This window comes from Perca fluviatilis, chromosome 24 (assembly GCF_010015445.1).
Source record: "Perca fluviatilis chromosome 24, GENO_Pfluv_1.0, whole genome shotgun sequence".
Taxonomy (NCBI): domain Eukaryota; kingdom Metazoa; phylum Chordata; class Actinopteri; order Perciformes; family Percidae; genus Perca; species Perca fluviatilis.
In genome coordinates, this window is record NC_053135.1 from 4,235,459 (window position 1) to 4,248,095 (window position 12,637).

The window sequence follows — 12,637 nt, forward strand, 5'->3', positions numbered from 1 at the left end:
ATTCTGTAAAGTATCCGAACTGCTGCCAAAATGCTCGTGCTGTTTGAGACCGCCGCTGGATATGCAATATTCAAAGTTTGTATTTGCCTTCTGATCCCTTGTCACTTAAAGAATGAGGAATTATTAAGGTTAACAGCACATTAGCTAGCGTGCTTGATTTAGCTTAGGTTAGCCTCGCAGCTAGTTACCACAGCCCACGTTGCTTCAACTGTATGTAACCTTACTGGTAGTGAGCAGAATGATATCGAAATATTATAATTTGTACTCAGGTATGTGAACTGTATAATTTAATATTTTGATGGTACCGCTAGATGGCCGTTTGTGTTAAGCTAATGTAGGTTGGCAGTGTGAAGGCCCTGTAACCACGTGTGCATGTTGAGGCAAACTTATGTGACTTGTCTCTAACGTTACTTCTCCCAACACGTTTATATGCATGTACAAGATTTTGTAAATATTATCAACACAAAATCCTGAGTTCATCTTACATGCCAGTGTTGGCTGATATCCAGACCTTCTTTTTAATGCAAGACCACTAACCGAGAGCTTGTTATATTTCAGGTGCTCGATGAGTCCAAGCTGCAACAGGTCGACAGCCTGTATAAGGAGTTTGAAACTCCTGAAAAGGCAAACAAAATGTAAGTGTTGAAGGTGAAATCTGCTAGCTGTCGGCATGTGATACTGTGTAGCACGTGAAAATAGATGAATAATATGTGAACTGTTTTGTCTCTGCTAGTGTGAAACTGAAGCACTTTGAGAAGTTCCAGGACACAACAGAAGCCTTAGCAGGTAATGATGTATGTCTTTGTGCACTAGCTAATATACAGCTGATCTGTGGTCTGTGATGTATTTCGGTGTCTGATTTAAACAAAAAAACATGAGGTATTCCAAAGTACTCGTCACTACCACTGAGACCACATTGTCAGCAGGTAGTTTAGATGACGAAGAAGGGAAGTTGACCCCTTTTTTTAACTTAATGATAATAAATAAAACTTTTTTTAAACTGAATTAGATTGGGTGTAAACTAGAGCTGGGCAATATATCACTATTATATCAATATCGTGATATGAGACTAGATATCGTCTTAGATTTTGAATATTGTGATATGACATAAGTGTTGTCTTTTCCTGGTTTTAAAGGCTGCATTACAGTAAAGTGATGTCATTTTCTGAGCTTACCAGGCTGTTCTATTATTTGCCTTTACCCACTTAGTCATTATATCCACATTACTGATGATTATTTATCAAAAATCTCATTGTGTAAATATTTTGTGAAAGCACCAATAGTCAACACTACAATATCGTTGCGGTATCGAGGTATTTGGTCAAAAATATTGTGATATTTGATTTTCTCCATATCGCCCAGCCCTAGTGTAAACTACAATTCCCTCTCAAGCATATTCGGTTTAATCTTTTCTGGTATTAATGCGTCAGTTTATGCAGGTGTTAGAATGAATTTAATTCAGTGTTCTTAACCTCTGCCACTCAGCTGTCACTGCCCTCACCGAGGGAAAAATTGGCAAGAGTTTGAAGAAAGTGCTGAAGAAAGTTGTTGCTAAGGAAGCTCACGAGCAGCTGGCCATCAGTGATGCAAAACTCGGTGGGGTTATTAAAGTAAGTGGCTCAACATTTACGCACATAATTAGTATTCAGTAACTGCATTGCATGCGAGAGTTATGGCTCTAACAGGCTCTGGTTTTCAGGAAAAGCTGGACCTGAGCTGTGTCTACAGCCCTGCTGTGGCTGAACTCATGAGATGCATAAGGAGCCAGATGGAGAGCCTCATCACTGGACTTCCTCCCAGGGAGATCAGTGCCATGTCTCTTGGATTAGCTCACAGGTAGACGATATACAGATACGATGTTGCATATATACGACCGCTGCCTATGATTACACTTGCTGTCTGAAACATCCCTGTAGATTTTCCTCAGCATTCGTCACTACCACTGAGGCAGCATTCTCTCCCCAGGTGTAGGAAGATCAAAAGTAGTTTGCCATGTGTGAAAATAAGTCATTAATAAAGCTTTTCTCTGTATTTTTCAGTTTATCCCGCTACAAGCTGAAGTTCAGTCCAGACAAAGTGGATACTATGATTGTGCAAGCCATCTGTAAGTTGTACTTTTTTTTTTTTTTTTTATGCTGTAAGACAAACAGTATGTAGTGATAAATAAGGCTGCAACTAATTATTTTCTATCAATCATATGTTCTCAATTTATAGATTTTTTGCTCTTTGGAATATCAGAATTACCACCACAATTAGCTACAGTGATTGCTATTTGAGTATGCAGTCTGACTTTGATAATTTCTTTGTCTCTTCAGCTCTTTTGGATGATCTGGATAAGGAGCTAAACAACTACATTATGCGCTGCAGAGAGTGGTACGGCTGGCACTTTCCTGAGCTGGGAAAAATCGTCACAGATAATTTGGCATACTGCAAAGCTGCCCGCCACATCGGTCAGTCTGCATTTGCACTTAACTTTGGTGTTGCACTTTTGCAAAGTTAGTAGGTTTGAAAGAGATTAGATTAGTTAACATTGATCCACAGAGGCAGAGATGTTTTTAGTCCCTAGTATGGGTGAATGCCAAAAAAGCCGGATACTACATTTTCAAGTTAACTCATTTCATTACCCAACCCCTGCCTGGTAAAACCCTAAATCTTTTTACAACAGTTTGAGTTTCTAAAATTGCAGGGTGTTTGTAACAAATGTGTAGCCTCCAAACCCAAGCGTCTTGGATTCTGAAACTCCTCCTCATTTACATAATGCTGTCTGGAGCAGCTGTGTGATACTTGCATGAAAGCATCAGTGACTGTATTCCTGAGTAGCAATATTGTGTCTCCAGGTGATCGCACAAACGTGGCAGGCTCTGATCTGTCAGACATCCTCCCTGAGGAAATTGAAGCAGAGGTTAAACTGGCCGCTGAGATCTCCATGGGAACAGAAGTGTCGGAACAGGACATTGGCAACATTAGGCACCTATGTGATCAGGTTTGTCTCTTCCTTTCGTCATTACGCGATCACACCAATACATACTTATTGGTGTATTTTACTGTTGAACATTGGAAAGCTCAAGTGACAGTTGTGATGATGACGACATTTGTCTTTATCCTGAAACAAACAATGTGGGTTTTCAGTCACTACCTCATCTGAACAGTCACAGTAGATAGCTCCTGCTCATAACTACAGGATTGCTTTGCTAATTTTCTTTGATTATCTACTGGCAGTTGTAATACATCTCGTATCTCCTTCTTTTCCATAGGTGATTGATATTTCAGAATACCGCACTCAGCTGTACGACTACTTGAAGAACCGAATGATGGCGATCGCCCCTAACCTGACAGTAATGGTGGGAGAGCTGGTGGGCGCCCGGCTCATCTCGCATGCGGGTAAGTCAACGAGAAGCGTTGGTGTGAAAACCAGCCAAGCGGTGATGATGACGACATTATGTCTCTTTCCTGAAAATGACTGATGTTTTTAAGTCACTACCTCATCTGAGCTTGTGTAAAGAGGCTCCATGAGCTGGTACTGGTGAGAGCATCATATTTACGTGTCTGTCTTGTTTCTGTGTTATTAAGGTTCCCTTATGAATCTGGCAAAGCATCCGGCCTCCACAGTGCAGATCCTCGGAGCTGAGAAGGCTCTGTTTAGAGCCCTGAAGACTCGCAAAGACACACCCAAGTACGGTCTCATCTACCACGCCTCCCTAGTGGGCCAGACCTCTGCCAAGAATAAGGGCAAGGTAAGCCCAGAAGGACCCATAACTGGACAAGGTAATGATCCTCACAGTCTGGTGGTTAGAAAATAAACATGGGCTTTGTTTCCTGTAATATCTGTCCAGATCTCTAGAATGCTCGCAGCTAAAGCATCCTTGGCTATTCGCTACGATGCCCTGGGAGAGGACACAAATGCAGAAATGGGAGTAGAGAACCGTGCCAAACTGGAGGCCAGGCTGCGCCAGCTGGAGGAGAAAGGAGTAAGTACAAGTTAAAAGAGATTTTAGGGATACCCTTTTCGGTATCCCTGGTACCACTCTGAAATGTACTTAAATTGTATAAAGCCACTCAAGAGTAAACTTTTGGTCTTGAATGCATCAAAACTTGGTGTAAATGTTGTCTGTTCTTTTTTTTTTTTATAATAAGAGGCATTCTTAAATGTTCCAGAGTGTAAGACTTTGTCTCAGTTCCCAAATTATTTTAGAGCACTCCAGAGGTCTCCTCAGTCAGTCAGGAGTAGCACTGGCAGCAGATACACGCTACAGATGAGTTACTGAAAGATACAAGGTCTAAAAAAATTCACACCTTGACTTTGCTAATAGTTACCTCCCAGGAAGTATTTTTACTAAGCATTTATTTACTTAGTTTTTTTACATATTGGCCCAGATAATTTCCTCCTTTTGGACTATTGCAGTGTTGGTTAAAAAGGTCAATGTTTATGTATCGGACTGCTCTGGGCTTTCTTTCTGCTGCTCATCTGATCTTGTCTGTTTCTTCTTCTCAGATCCGAAGAATCAGTGGAACAGGCAAAGCAATGGCAAAGGCAGACAAATACCAGCACAAGAGGTAAATACTCACCGACAGCCCCTTTCCAAAGATTCTATATTTCCACTTGTAAATATGAAAGGTGTTAAGTACTTACTTGCGTCTCCACAGTGAAGTGAGAATGTATGATCCATCCGGCGATTCTACTATTCCCTCCACGTCAAAGAAGAGGAAGTTTGAGGAGGTGGAGGAGGAGGAGGCGGCTGAAGAGCCCGAAACACCGGTGGTCAAATCCAAAAAGCCCAAAAAGGAACGAGTAACAGAAGGTGGGTAGAATAGGAATGAACCTAATCTTTTGGCTCATTTCCCACAGTGGAGTTTATGATGCTCAAGATCTTTGTCCTACATGTTCTGTAGAAGCAGCAGAAACATCTGCTGCAGCAGCAGAGGAGACTCCCAAGAAAAAGAAGAAGAAAAAGGACAAGAAAGCGGAGGAACCAGAGGAAGAAGAGGAGGTGGTAGCAGTAACTGAGGTAGGAATCTGTCAGTAGTCTAAAGGCTATTCATAAAAGATATGACAATTTTGCATTATTTTTGTTGCATATTTGTTATGCTCACTTCTGTTCTCTCCCAGTCAACAGAGAAAAAGAAGAAGAAGAAGAAAAAGGTCAAGCAGGAGGAAGATGACTGAAATAATGGACAGTGTATATATTTTCTATTTTAGTTTTTGTCATTTTAGTTTTGTGTCATACATTTATATCTATCAAGAGCAAAACTGTAGTGAGGGCCTGTTTTTGGACATCAAAAGAGGTCAAGTAAAGAAAAATCATCACTGGACCTCCTTTTTATAACTGCCAATAAGATGTGGTTTGAAATCAGTATATTTCCAGTCATGAAATGTGTGAAAAAAATGTAAAGCTTTTTATTTTATTTTTTAACACTGTTAAAAGTTTGTAATATTCTATCCTGGTTGACTGTTCTTATGTTGATTTTTATTTGCATAAACATCTGTATCAGAGATGTCTCAAATTCAGCCCAGAGCAATGAGTTGATGAGGAAAGATTCTTCCATTCTCTGGTGTCAAATCTTTTTTGCCTGCCCGGGTGAAATAAACATTTTTTTGTTGTAATGGTTTGGTTGTACACACTGTAGCTGTATGAACGTACGATGATTTGATTTAATTATTCAATGCAAAACTCAAACATTCATTTTTATAAAATGTTTGTCACCACATGTAGTTAAAATCAGGTAAAAGTTCAAAGTTTGAGTCTGATTGCGTCATTGCAGTTCAAGCAAGACTGCGACTTTGGAAAACAAAGTCTTCTTACAAATAAAATGTGAACTTGTAAGCAGCACAATGCTCCTTTGCTTAATTCAGTCACTTAGATGTTGCCACCTCAGCCGTTCTGGTATGGCCCACCACTACTAGCTTATTGTGACTAGTTTAATTTTTTTAAGTTGTGCCATATGGTCTAACTCACATTACTGAAATTTGACTTAAGCATGCCACATATTAACAATTTAATGAATGAATAGAAATGCATTTACATAGTCTGCAATGCTGAGTTGTGTACTAAGTTAAAATGGAAATATAAGCACAGAACTGTTTAAACCAAATCATGATAATTATACCGTATGTCTTAACAACCCTTTATAATGGAGCAGCGTAGAATGTCCGCGTCTCGTCTTAAAGCCGATACTTGAGGTATTGAAAAATAAATAGTTATGAAGGCTTATATAACTATAATACAGATGTTGCACCCAACCTCCCTTCATCAGGAGACTGTCACCATACTTTTAGTTAAATTAAATCACGAATGTGACTCTTAGTACATTGGAAACACCGGTACTGTACGTACAAACTTGAGATACTTGTACTCGAGTATTCCATGCTACTTAATAAATTATTTATATATATATATATATATAAAAACAGCATAACACTCACGGGGTCCATGTTCTGCATCCCTGCATTGTGAGTACTTTTACTTTTGATACTTAGACGAGTACATTTAGCTAATGCCCTAGTTTTCTTTTACTGACAATTTACTTGAGTTCAATCCGTTACAGGCGTTACTGGAGGAGCACAGATCTACATCATCGATTGGCTGCATCTGTGCTCTGCTGAAATGCCTTGCTTTCGTACCACATGGCACGCACTACAGACTATGGGCACGCATGAGAGTCAGATGTGTTATGAAGAAGAAGATTAACTACTTAGCCATATCTTAGATTCATATTGCTAGTGCTTTGTAAGAGAAATATATAACTAAACATGTCACAGTTACAAGCGAGGTTCTTCACAGAGGACAAAAGGTGAGCTCTTATTCCCTTAACAAGAAAACTAAAAGGACAGGAATGGCTAGCGGGCTGGCTAACAAGCTGGAACTTACAGTAACGTTACGACATTACATGGAGACACTACCTGCCTTTACCCATGCATGTGTACTGTACTTTTAGGCTTCGCCTCTTTTTACTTGTTAGCCTCTAATAGTTACGTTAGCTGGTTTTAGCTTGTTGATTTAGCTAGCTAGTGCTAACAATCCCAAGATATGACTGACTGCTGTCCTCATTTGCATCTTTGTTATACAGAAACTTATATGACAAACTTATCCGTTTAATATTAAATGTATGTGCGTATTTGATGGCTGTAACCTACGGTACAAACTGAGAAAATACCTTTCTTTATAGGTATATTGTAGATGATGTCCCATTCTCCATCCCTGCTGGCTCTGAAGTGCAGGACCTCAGCAATGTCATCAACAAGCTGCTGGAGGCCAACAATGGTAAAACACACACTTGACTTTATACATTAACAAGTATGTTTGACTATTTCTGGCACACAGTTCCCCAGCTGAGTTTTGCAATTAAAGCAGCACTTAATACTAGTGCAGAAGATCTATTACTTAACACAGTGTTTCACTTGAATCAGTCTATGCTTTCTAAGATAATTGTCATTGTCTATTATTACTAAGCAAAACTTCTTATTATGTATATGTTGTCTTTTCTATCTTTATACTGATCTTAATTTATATCAAATGGTTCACAAAATCTCAGTAATTGTTCTTTTTGTTTCCACAGCATCTCACAGCAAAGTGGAGTTTGACTTCCTGGTCAGGGGCCAGTTCCTGCGAACATCGCTGTCCATCCACATGGACACCGAAGGCATATCAACGGTATGGCCGGCCTCACTGCTTAAACCTGAGTGGATATGTTGTGCGCCTGTTACATTAGCGGCACTGTAGACAATATATCGAAAACGTTTAATTTCCGGAATTGTTCAGGTGCCGCCGGAAATTCCGTCTGATGTCCCTAATTTTCGACCAGATGACTGTTACCTTCCTCTGTCTTTTTGTTGGCGTTCTAAACTCCAGTGGATTTGTGAGGACTATGGTTAACTGCTCCTCAGATCTATGCAGGGTAAATCTAGACCGCTAGCTAGACTATCTGTCCAATCATGAGTTTACTGCTTTTGAACGTACACGTTCCACCAAAACAAGTTCCTTCCCGAGGCTACTTTGCAGAGGCACCGTCATTGTGTGACGTTGCCGCCGAAGACGATTGTGATTGGTTTAGAGAAATGCCAATACACCAGAGCACATTTTAATCCCATCCTGCAATTCTATGTGGACTGGCCAGACCTTCCTTCGCAGCGCTGTGGAGGAAGGTCTGGCAATGCGAGACTAGTGGCACTGAATCCTTCCAGTGACTGACAGTTGCATGCATGCAGTGTCCTGTTTTTTTCTTGCTAAGATTTTATATTTCTTTTTCATGTGAAAGCAAGAACTTCTACTATGTTTTCTTATGTCGATTTAGTGGGTTTTAATTGTCTTGGAGCACATCCTTTTGATATTTATGCATCGTGTGTTTGTCTGGGTTTCAGGAAGAAGTGGTGGAGATAGAGTATGTAGAGCGGATCACAGCCCCAGAGCCCGAGGAGTGCATGATGCACGATGACTGGATTAGCTCCGTAGATGCAGATGCTGAGTGGTAAGATGATAGACAGACTGTCAAAGGGGGGGACATTTTCCCCACTTTTCATTGCATTTACATGTCCTTCTGTCCTTTTGGTCACAGCAGTACATTATGTAACTGGTTGCTTCAAAACCTCCAAGAAATTGTATGTTTTTTAATCAGCATTACACTGACATCACGCGACACCAATTTGGTTTCCCAAGCAAGACTTTGTTGTTTTTGTGAATGTAACTTTACGTTTTTTGGTTTTCTTCAAATAGTTATAATAGAACAAGGTGAATATAGTGAATATACAATTTTGTAGTTTTTTTTTTGAGATTTTTTTGCGAGGTGTTTAACTGTGTGGTCATTTTGGAGAATGGATTTTGTGGTGCTGTTGAGTTGTATTATGTTATACTGAGAGTGGCAGGTGTTTCTAGTATTTTTATCAGAGCGGGTAGGCTAAATGATAGAAAACCCTCTCTGTATAATGCAGTACAGTTGAACAGCAGCAGAAACGGCAGCCTCCAAAATGAGCATACACAACTGCAACTAAGACATGCACTGAGTAACCCCTCCCACATGCCACCATCTTTGGTACTTCTGCACTAATATTTCTTGTTATTTGGATATTCATCTGCAACAAGTCAACATCACCAACATCGCGTATATTATCGTTTTGCAGGATCCTAACAGGGTCATATGACAAGACAGCCAGGATCTGGTCCGTGGAGGGCAAGGCGGTGATGACGGTGGCCGGACACACTGATGTGGTGAAAGATGTAGCCTGGGTCAAAAGAGGTGAGCAGGACAGAGTGGCAGACATTCACTCTGCTACTAATAATGGCAGCCTTTCTCAAAACAGCCGTGTCAACGTTTCTGTGCAGATGGTCTGACCTCTCTGCTTCTGACGGCCTCTCTGGACCAAACCCTCCTGCTATGGGAGTGGAACTCTGAGAGGAACAAGTTGAAAGCCAGGCACTGCTGTCGGGGCCACACGGGGAGCGTTGACACTGTTGCAACAGACCCCACTGGCTCAAAGGTAAGGAGGGATGGATAGGGGTTAAGAAGGAGCAGAATTGAGTTGGAGCGGTAGAGAAAAACAAGGATGGAGGATGACGAGTGACGAATCTAAGGGGTTTCACTGTTGTTATGTCAGTCAAAGTATTCGTGTTGCTCCCATACAGTTCTGCAGCGGCTCCTGGGACAAAATGTTGAAGATTTGGTCAGCAGGTAAGTTGCCAGAATGACTGATTGCACGTTAAGTATTACTGAATAAAGCGCAAATCTTTAACAAGCTACAACCTTTTTACCGGTCAGTGCCCACAGACGAGGCAGACGCGGTTGAAGAACCTGCTGACAGGCCGAGGAAGAAACAGAAGACTCAACAGCTAGGCCTCACCAGGGTGAGTGGCCCAAGAGAGCTTTATCAGCATGGCTAACCCGGTTATAGAAAAAATTGATATATTACTCAAAGTTAACATGTTGAATTATGAAGGAATATCAACAAAATGAGGTTTGTCCCACTGACGCAGACTCCCCTGATGACGTTATCTGGACACAACGAGGCGGTGTCCTCTGTCCTGTGGTGCGACAGTGAGGAAGTTTGCAGTGCATCATGGGACCACACCATCCGCGTGTGGGACGTCGAGACGGGAGGAATGAAGACCGCGCTGGTGAGAAAAAAAAACACTGACAAGCAGAAACTGGGCCAGAAACCGAACTGATTCAACTGATTTCAAGTTTTTCACATCTAGACGTTTTGTTTATCTATATTTTTTACAGTCCATGTATACTAATAATATTTGAACATCATATAAGCATAAGGCGGTAAATCACACTGCTCTTTGCAAATGCAATCAAGCTTAAACATTATTGAAATATGTTAGATTAATGACATTGTTAGAAAAATTGACGGTATTTTTTTTTTGTCATTTCCTGACATTTTATTTCTTCCACAGACGGGCAGTAAAGTATTTAACTGTATTTCCTACTCACCTCTGTGTCGACGGCTGGCCTCGGGCAGCACAGACAGACACATTAGACTGTGGGACCCTCGCACCAAAGGTACCGCTGTGCTCCAAATGCGTCTTAATGTCAAAGATTATATAGTCTGTGTCTCCTAAAAGTACCCCAAAATAGCCATTTTAGCAACATTGTTTTATTTCCAGTCTCTGCGATCACTTTTCCGCTTCTCTGTTCTAAACGCGTCCTCTACTTTCCCCTACAGACGGGTCGCTGGTGCTGTTGTCTCTGACCTCCCACACGGGCTGGGTCACTGCTGTGAAGTGGGCGCCGTCACATGAGCACCAGTTGGTCTCCGGTTCCCTTGACAACCTGGTCAAACTGTGGGACACCAGAAGGTTTGTGAAGCACGTAGTTCAGTGTAGTAAAATCTGTGTTCCAATCAGAAATCTGTAACCTATTCCCATTAGGACTTAAAGGATGTGCTATAGTTTTGTTATTGTTAACAAATCGACTTAATTTAGTCCATCTTTCAATACTTTCTGACTTCCCTGACTGGCTGATAAATCAATCAATAATCCTAAGTAAATGGTATTATTTAAATTGTATGGCACAGATGGTTACCATGTTATTTATTTATGCATTTCTTTCTGCACAGAACAGAATGGACCTACATAGTCAGGGTCCTGCATGGCAGACATTTGATTTGGTCATTTAGAATTTTTTTCAGATTAACAAAAGGATGAAGTTTTTTTTTTTGTGGGTTGGGAAAATTCTCCTCCTCAAGGTAATTTAACCATTAAAAACAGTTGTTGTTTTTTTTAGTTCATTAAAAGTTGGTATTCTGGAGATACGTGGTTTTCTCAGGACAGTGACGAGCATTTGCTTTAACCTGAATAAATTTCAAGTTGTTTGTCTTTATTTTTGCTACTTAAAAGACAATTTAGACTTCATTTTATTTTCAGTAGCTAATCCGAGCATTAGCTGGATCATGACCCATACTGTTTGAGCATGAGGGGTTACTTGTGCAGACATGTAGAGCACTGCAGGACATCCTGTTATTCCACACATCTGATAGTAAACTGCTTTCTGGCTGAAACAAGCTTCCTGTCTTTGTCAGAATAAAATACGGTGTCAGTTTATAAAATGTTTCTTCAGCCTACACCCACTGCATCTCAACACTCAGCTGAAGTCTCTCTTTTGTTGGTGTTTTATTTTGGTATACATTTGTCCTTTTTTGTGGGTCATTTGTTTTCCTCACTCTTGTGTAATAAACCTCTGTGTTGACATGTAATGAATGAAGTTGACACATACATGTTGCTTTCATATCTCCCAGCTGTAAGGCTCCTCTGTATGACCTAGCGGCCCATGAGGACAAAGTGTTTTGTGTGGACTGGACAGAAAGCGGGGTAAGACTGTTTTCCACGAATATAACCCCAAAGCAAAGAATATTCAGTGGGAAAATCAGGATGGAAAATAGATAAATAAAACACAAAATTACTGATATACTGAAGAAAAAAAAGACGCAGTTCTACACAAACACACTTAATACATAAAATCAATGTGTAACTTGCTGTTTCCTTTGTTTCTTTTCAGCTGATGTTGAGTGGGGGTGCAGATAACAAGCTGTACACCTACAGATACTCAGCCTGCCAGACAGATGCAGGGGCATAGGTCAACAGCCAGCATGGACTCCAGAGATCCACCACATCCATCGCAGACAATAAGGACCGCATGTTGGACATTATCAGTGTAGTTACAGGCAGACAAAAGCAGCAGTGAATTATAATTTTTTATCGTACAAAACTTTGCTTGCTTTGTTCTTTGCTATCCTGGTTATTTTTACCCCTCTCAATTTGTACACATTTTCTTATGGATTGTCTGTTTTCCTGTTACCCAAGAAAACTATAAATTAATTCTGTCTCCTGAAATGTCTCTTCTATTTAATGTTTTATTCATTTGACAGTGTATTTGTGATATTTTGATGGTGACAATTAGTGGAAGTGGAAAGCACAAACAACCCAGAAAAGGTTCCACATACAAATCTTTCCTGTTTTCTTCTGACCTAGAGAGAAAACGGCAACACACTGAATGTAAGGGAGGGATTTCAATGGGTGATTGGGTTTAAGGCATAGACTCTATTATATTATATTACCTACCTACCTACCTACCTACCTACCTAGTGTGTGTGTGTGTGTGTGTGTGTGTGCGTGTGTGTGTGTGTGTGTGTGTGTGTGTGTGTGTG

General features: G+C 40.6%; 2 protein-coding genes and 2 non-coding genes across 4 annotated transcripts; all 4 read left to right on the forward strand.

Annotated features, from left to right (window-relative positions):
- Positions 1-30: 30 nt before the first annotated feature.
- nop58 (NOP58 ribonucleoprotein homolog (yeast)) lies at positions 31-5,825 on the forward strand. The gene is made up of 15 exons (XM_039793340.1): positions 31-75; positions 559-635; positions 734-786; positions 1,486-1,610; positions 1,700-1,836; positions 2,040-2,104; positions 2,316-2,450; positions 2,838-2,983; positions 3,255-3,381; positions 3,571-3,734; positions 3,834-3,968; positions 4,493-4,554; positions 4,645-4,799; positions 4,891-5,006; positions 5,108-5,825. Exons 1-15 carry the CDS (start codon positions 31-33, stop codon positions 5,162-5,164), a joined length of 1,599 nt encoding a protein of 532 aa, XP_039649274.1. The 3' UTR covers positions 5,165-5,825.
- Positions 3,069-3,152, forward strand: LOC120554799. The gene has a single exon (XR_005638582.1). It is a non-coding gene; the product is annotated as a small nucleolar RNA SNORD11B (small nucleolar RNA).
- On the forward strand, positions 3,415-3,497 carry LOC120554801. The gene has a single exon (XR_005638583.1). It is a non-coding gene; the product is annotated as a small nucleolar RNA SNORD11B (small nucleolar RNA).
- Positions 5,826-6,584: 759 nt separating the features above from the next.
- On the forward strand, positions 6,585-12,323 carry wdr12 (WD repeat domain 12). Its single transcript, XM_039793341.1, has 13 exons — positions 6,585-6,789; positions 7,165-7,259; positions 7,555-7,649; positions 8,357-8,463; positions 9,113-9,228; positions 9,315-9,469; positions 9,615-9,660; positions 9,748-9,833; positions 9,963-10,103; positions 10,389-10,494; positions 10,658-10,790; positions 11,729-11,801; positions 11,989-12,323. Exons 1-13 carry the CDS (start codon positions 6,749-6,751, stop codon positions 12,064-12,066), a joined length of 1,272 nt encoding a protein of 423 aa, XP_039649275.1. The 5' UTR covers positions 6,585-6,748; the 3' UTR covers positions 12,067-12,323.
- Positions 12,324-12,637: the final 314 nt, after the last annotated feature.

Bases quoted from the DNA above. Each gene is read 5' to 3' on its own strand.
- nop58 (XM_039793340.1), top strand. From the start codon at position 31: ATGCTCGTGCTGTTTGAGACCGCCGCTGGATATGCAATATTCAAA. The intron at 787-1,485 runs GTAATGATGTAT...TCTGCCACTCAG, and splicing joins CACAACAGAAGCCTTAGCAG to CTGTCACTGCCCTCACCGAG. The intron at 5,007-5,107 runs GTAGGAATCTGT...GTTCTCTCCCAG, and splicing joins AGGTGGTAGCAGTAACTGAG to TCAACAGAGAAAAAGAAGAA.
- wdr12 (XM_039793341.1), top strand. From the start codon at position 6,749: ATGTCACAGTTACAAGCGAGGTTCTTCACAGAGGACAAAAG. The intron at 9,470-9,614 runs GTAAGGAGGGAT...GCTCCCATACAG, and splicing joins CAGACCCCACTGGCTCAAAG to TTCTGCAGCGGCTCCTGGGA. The intron at 9,661-9,747 runs GTAAGTTGCCAG...TTTACCGGTCAG, and splicing joins GTTGAAGATTTGGTCAGCAG to TGCCCACAGACGAGGCAGAC.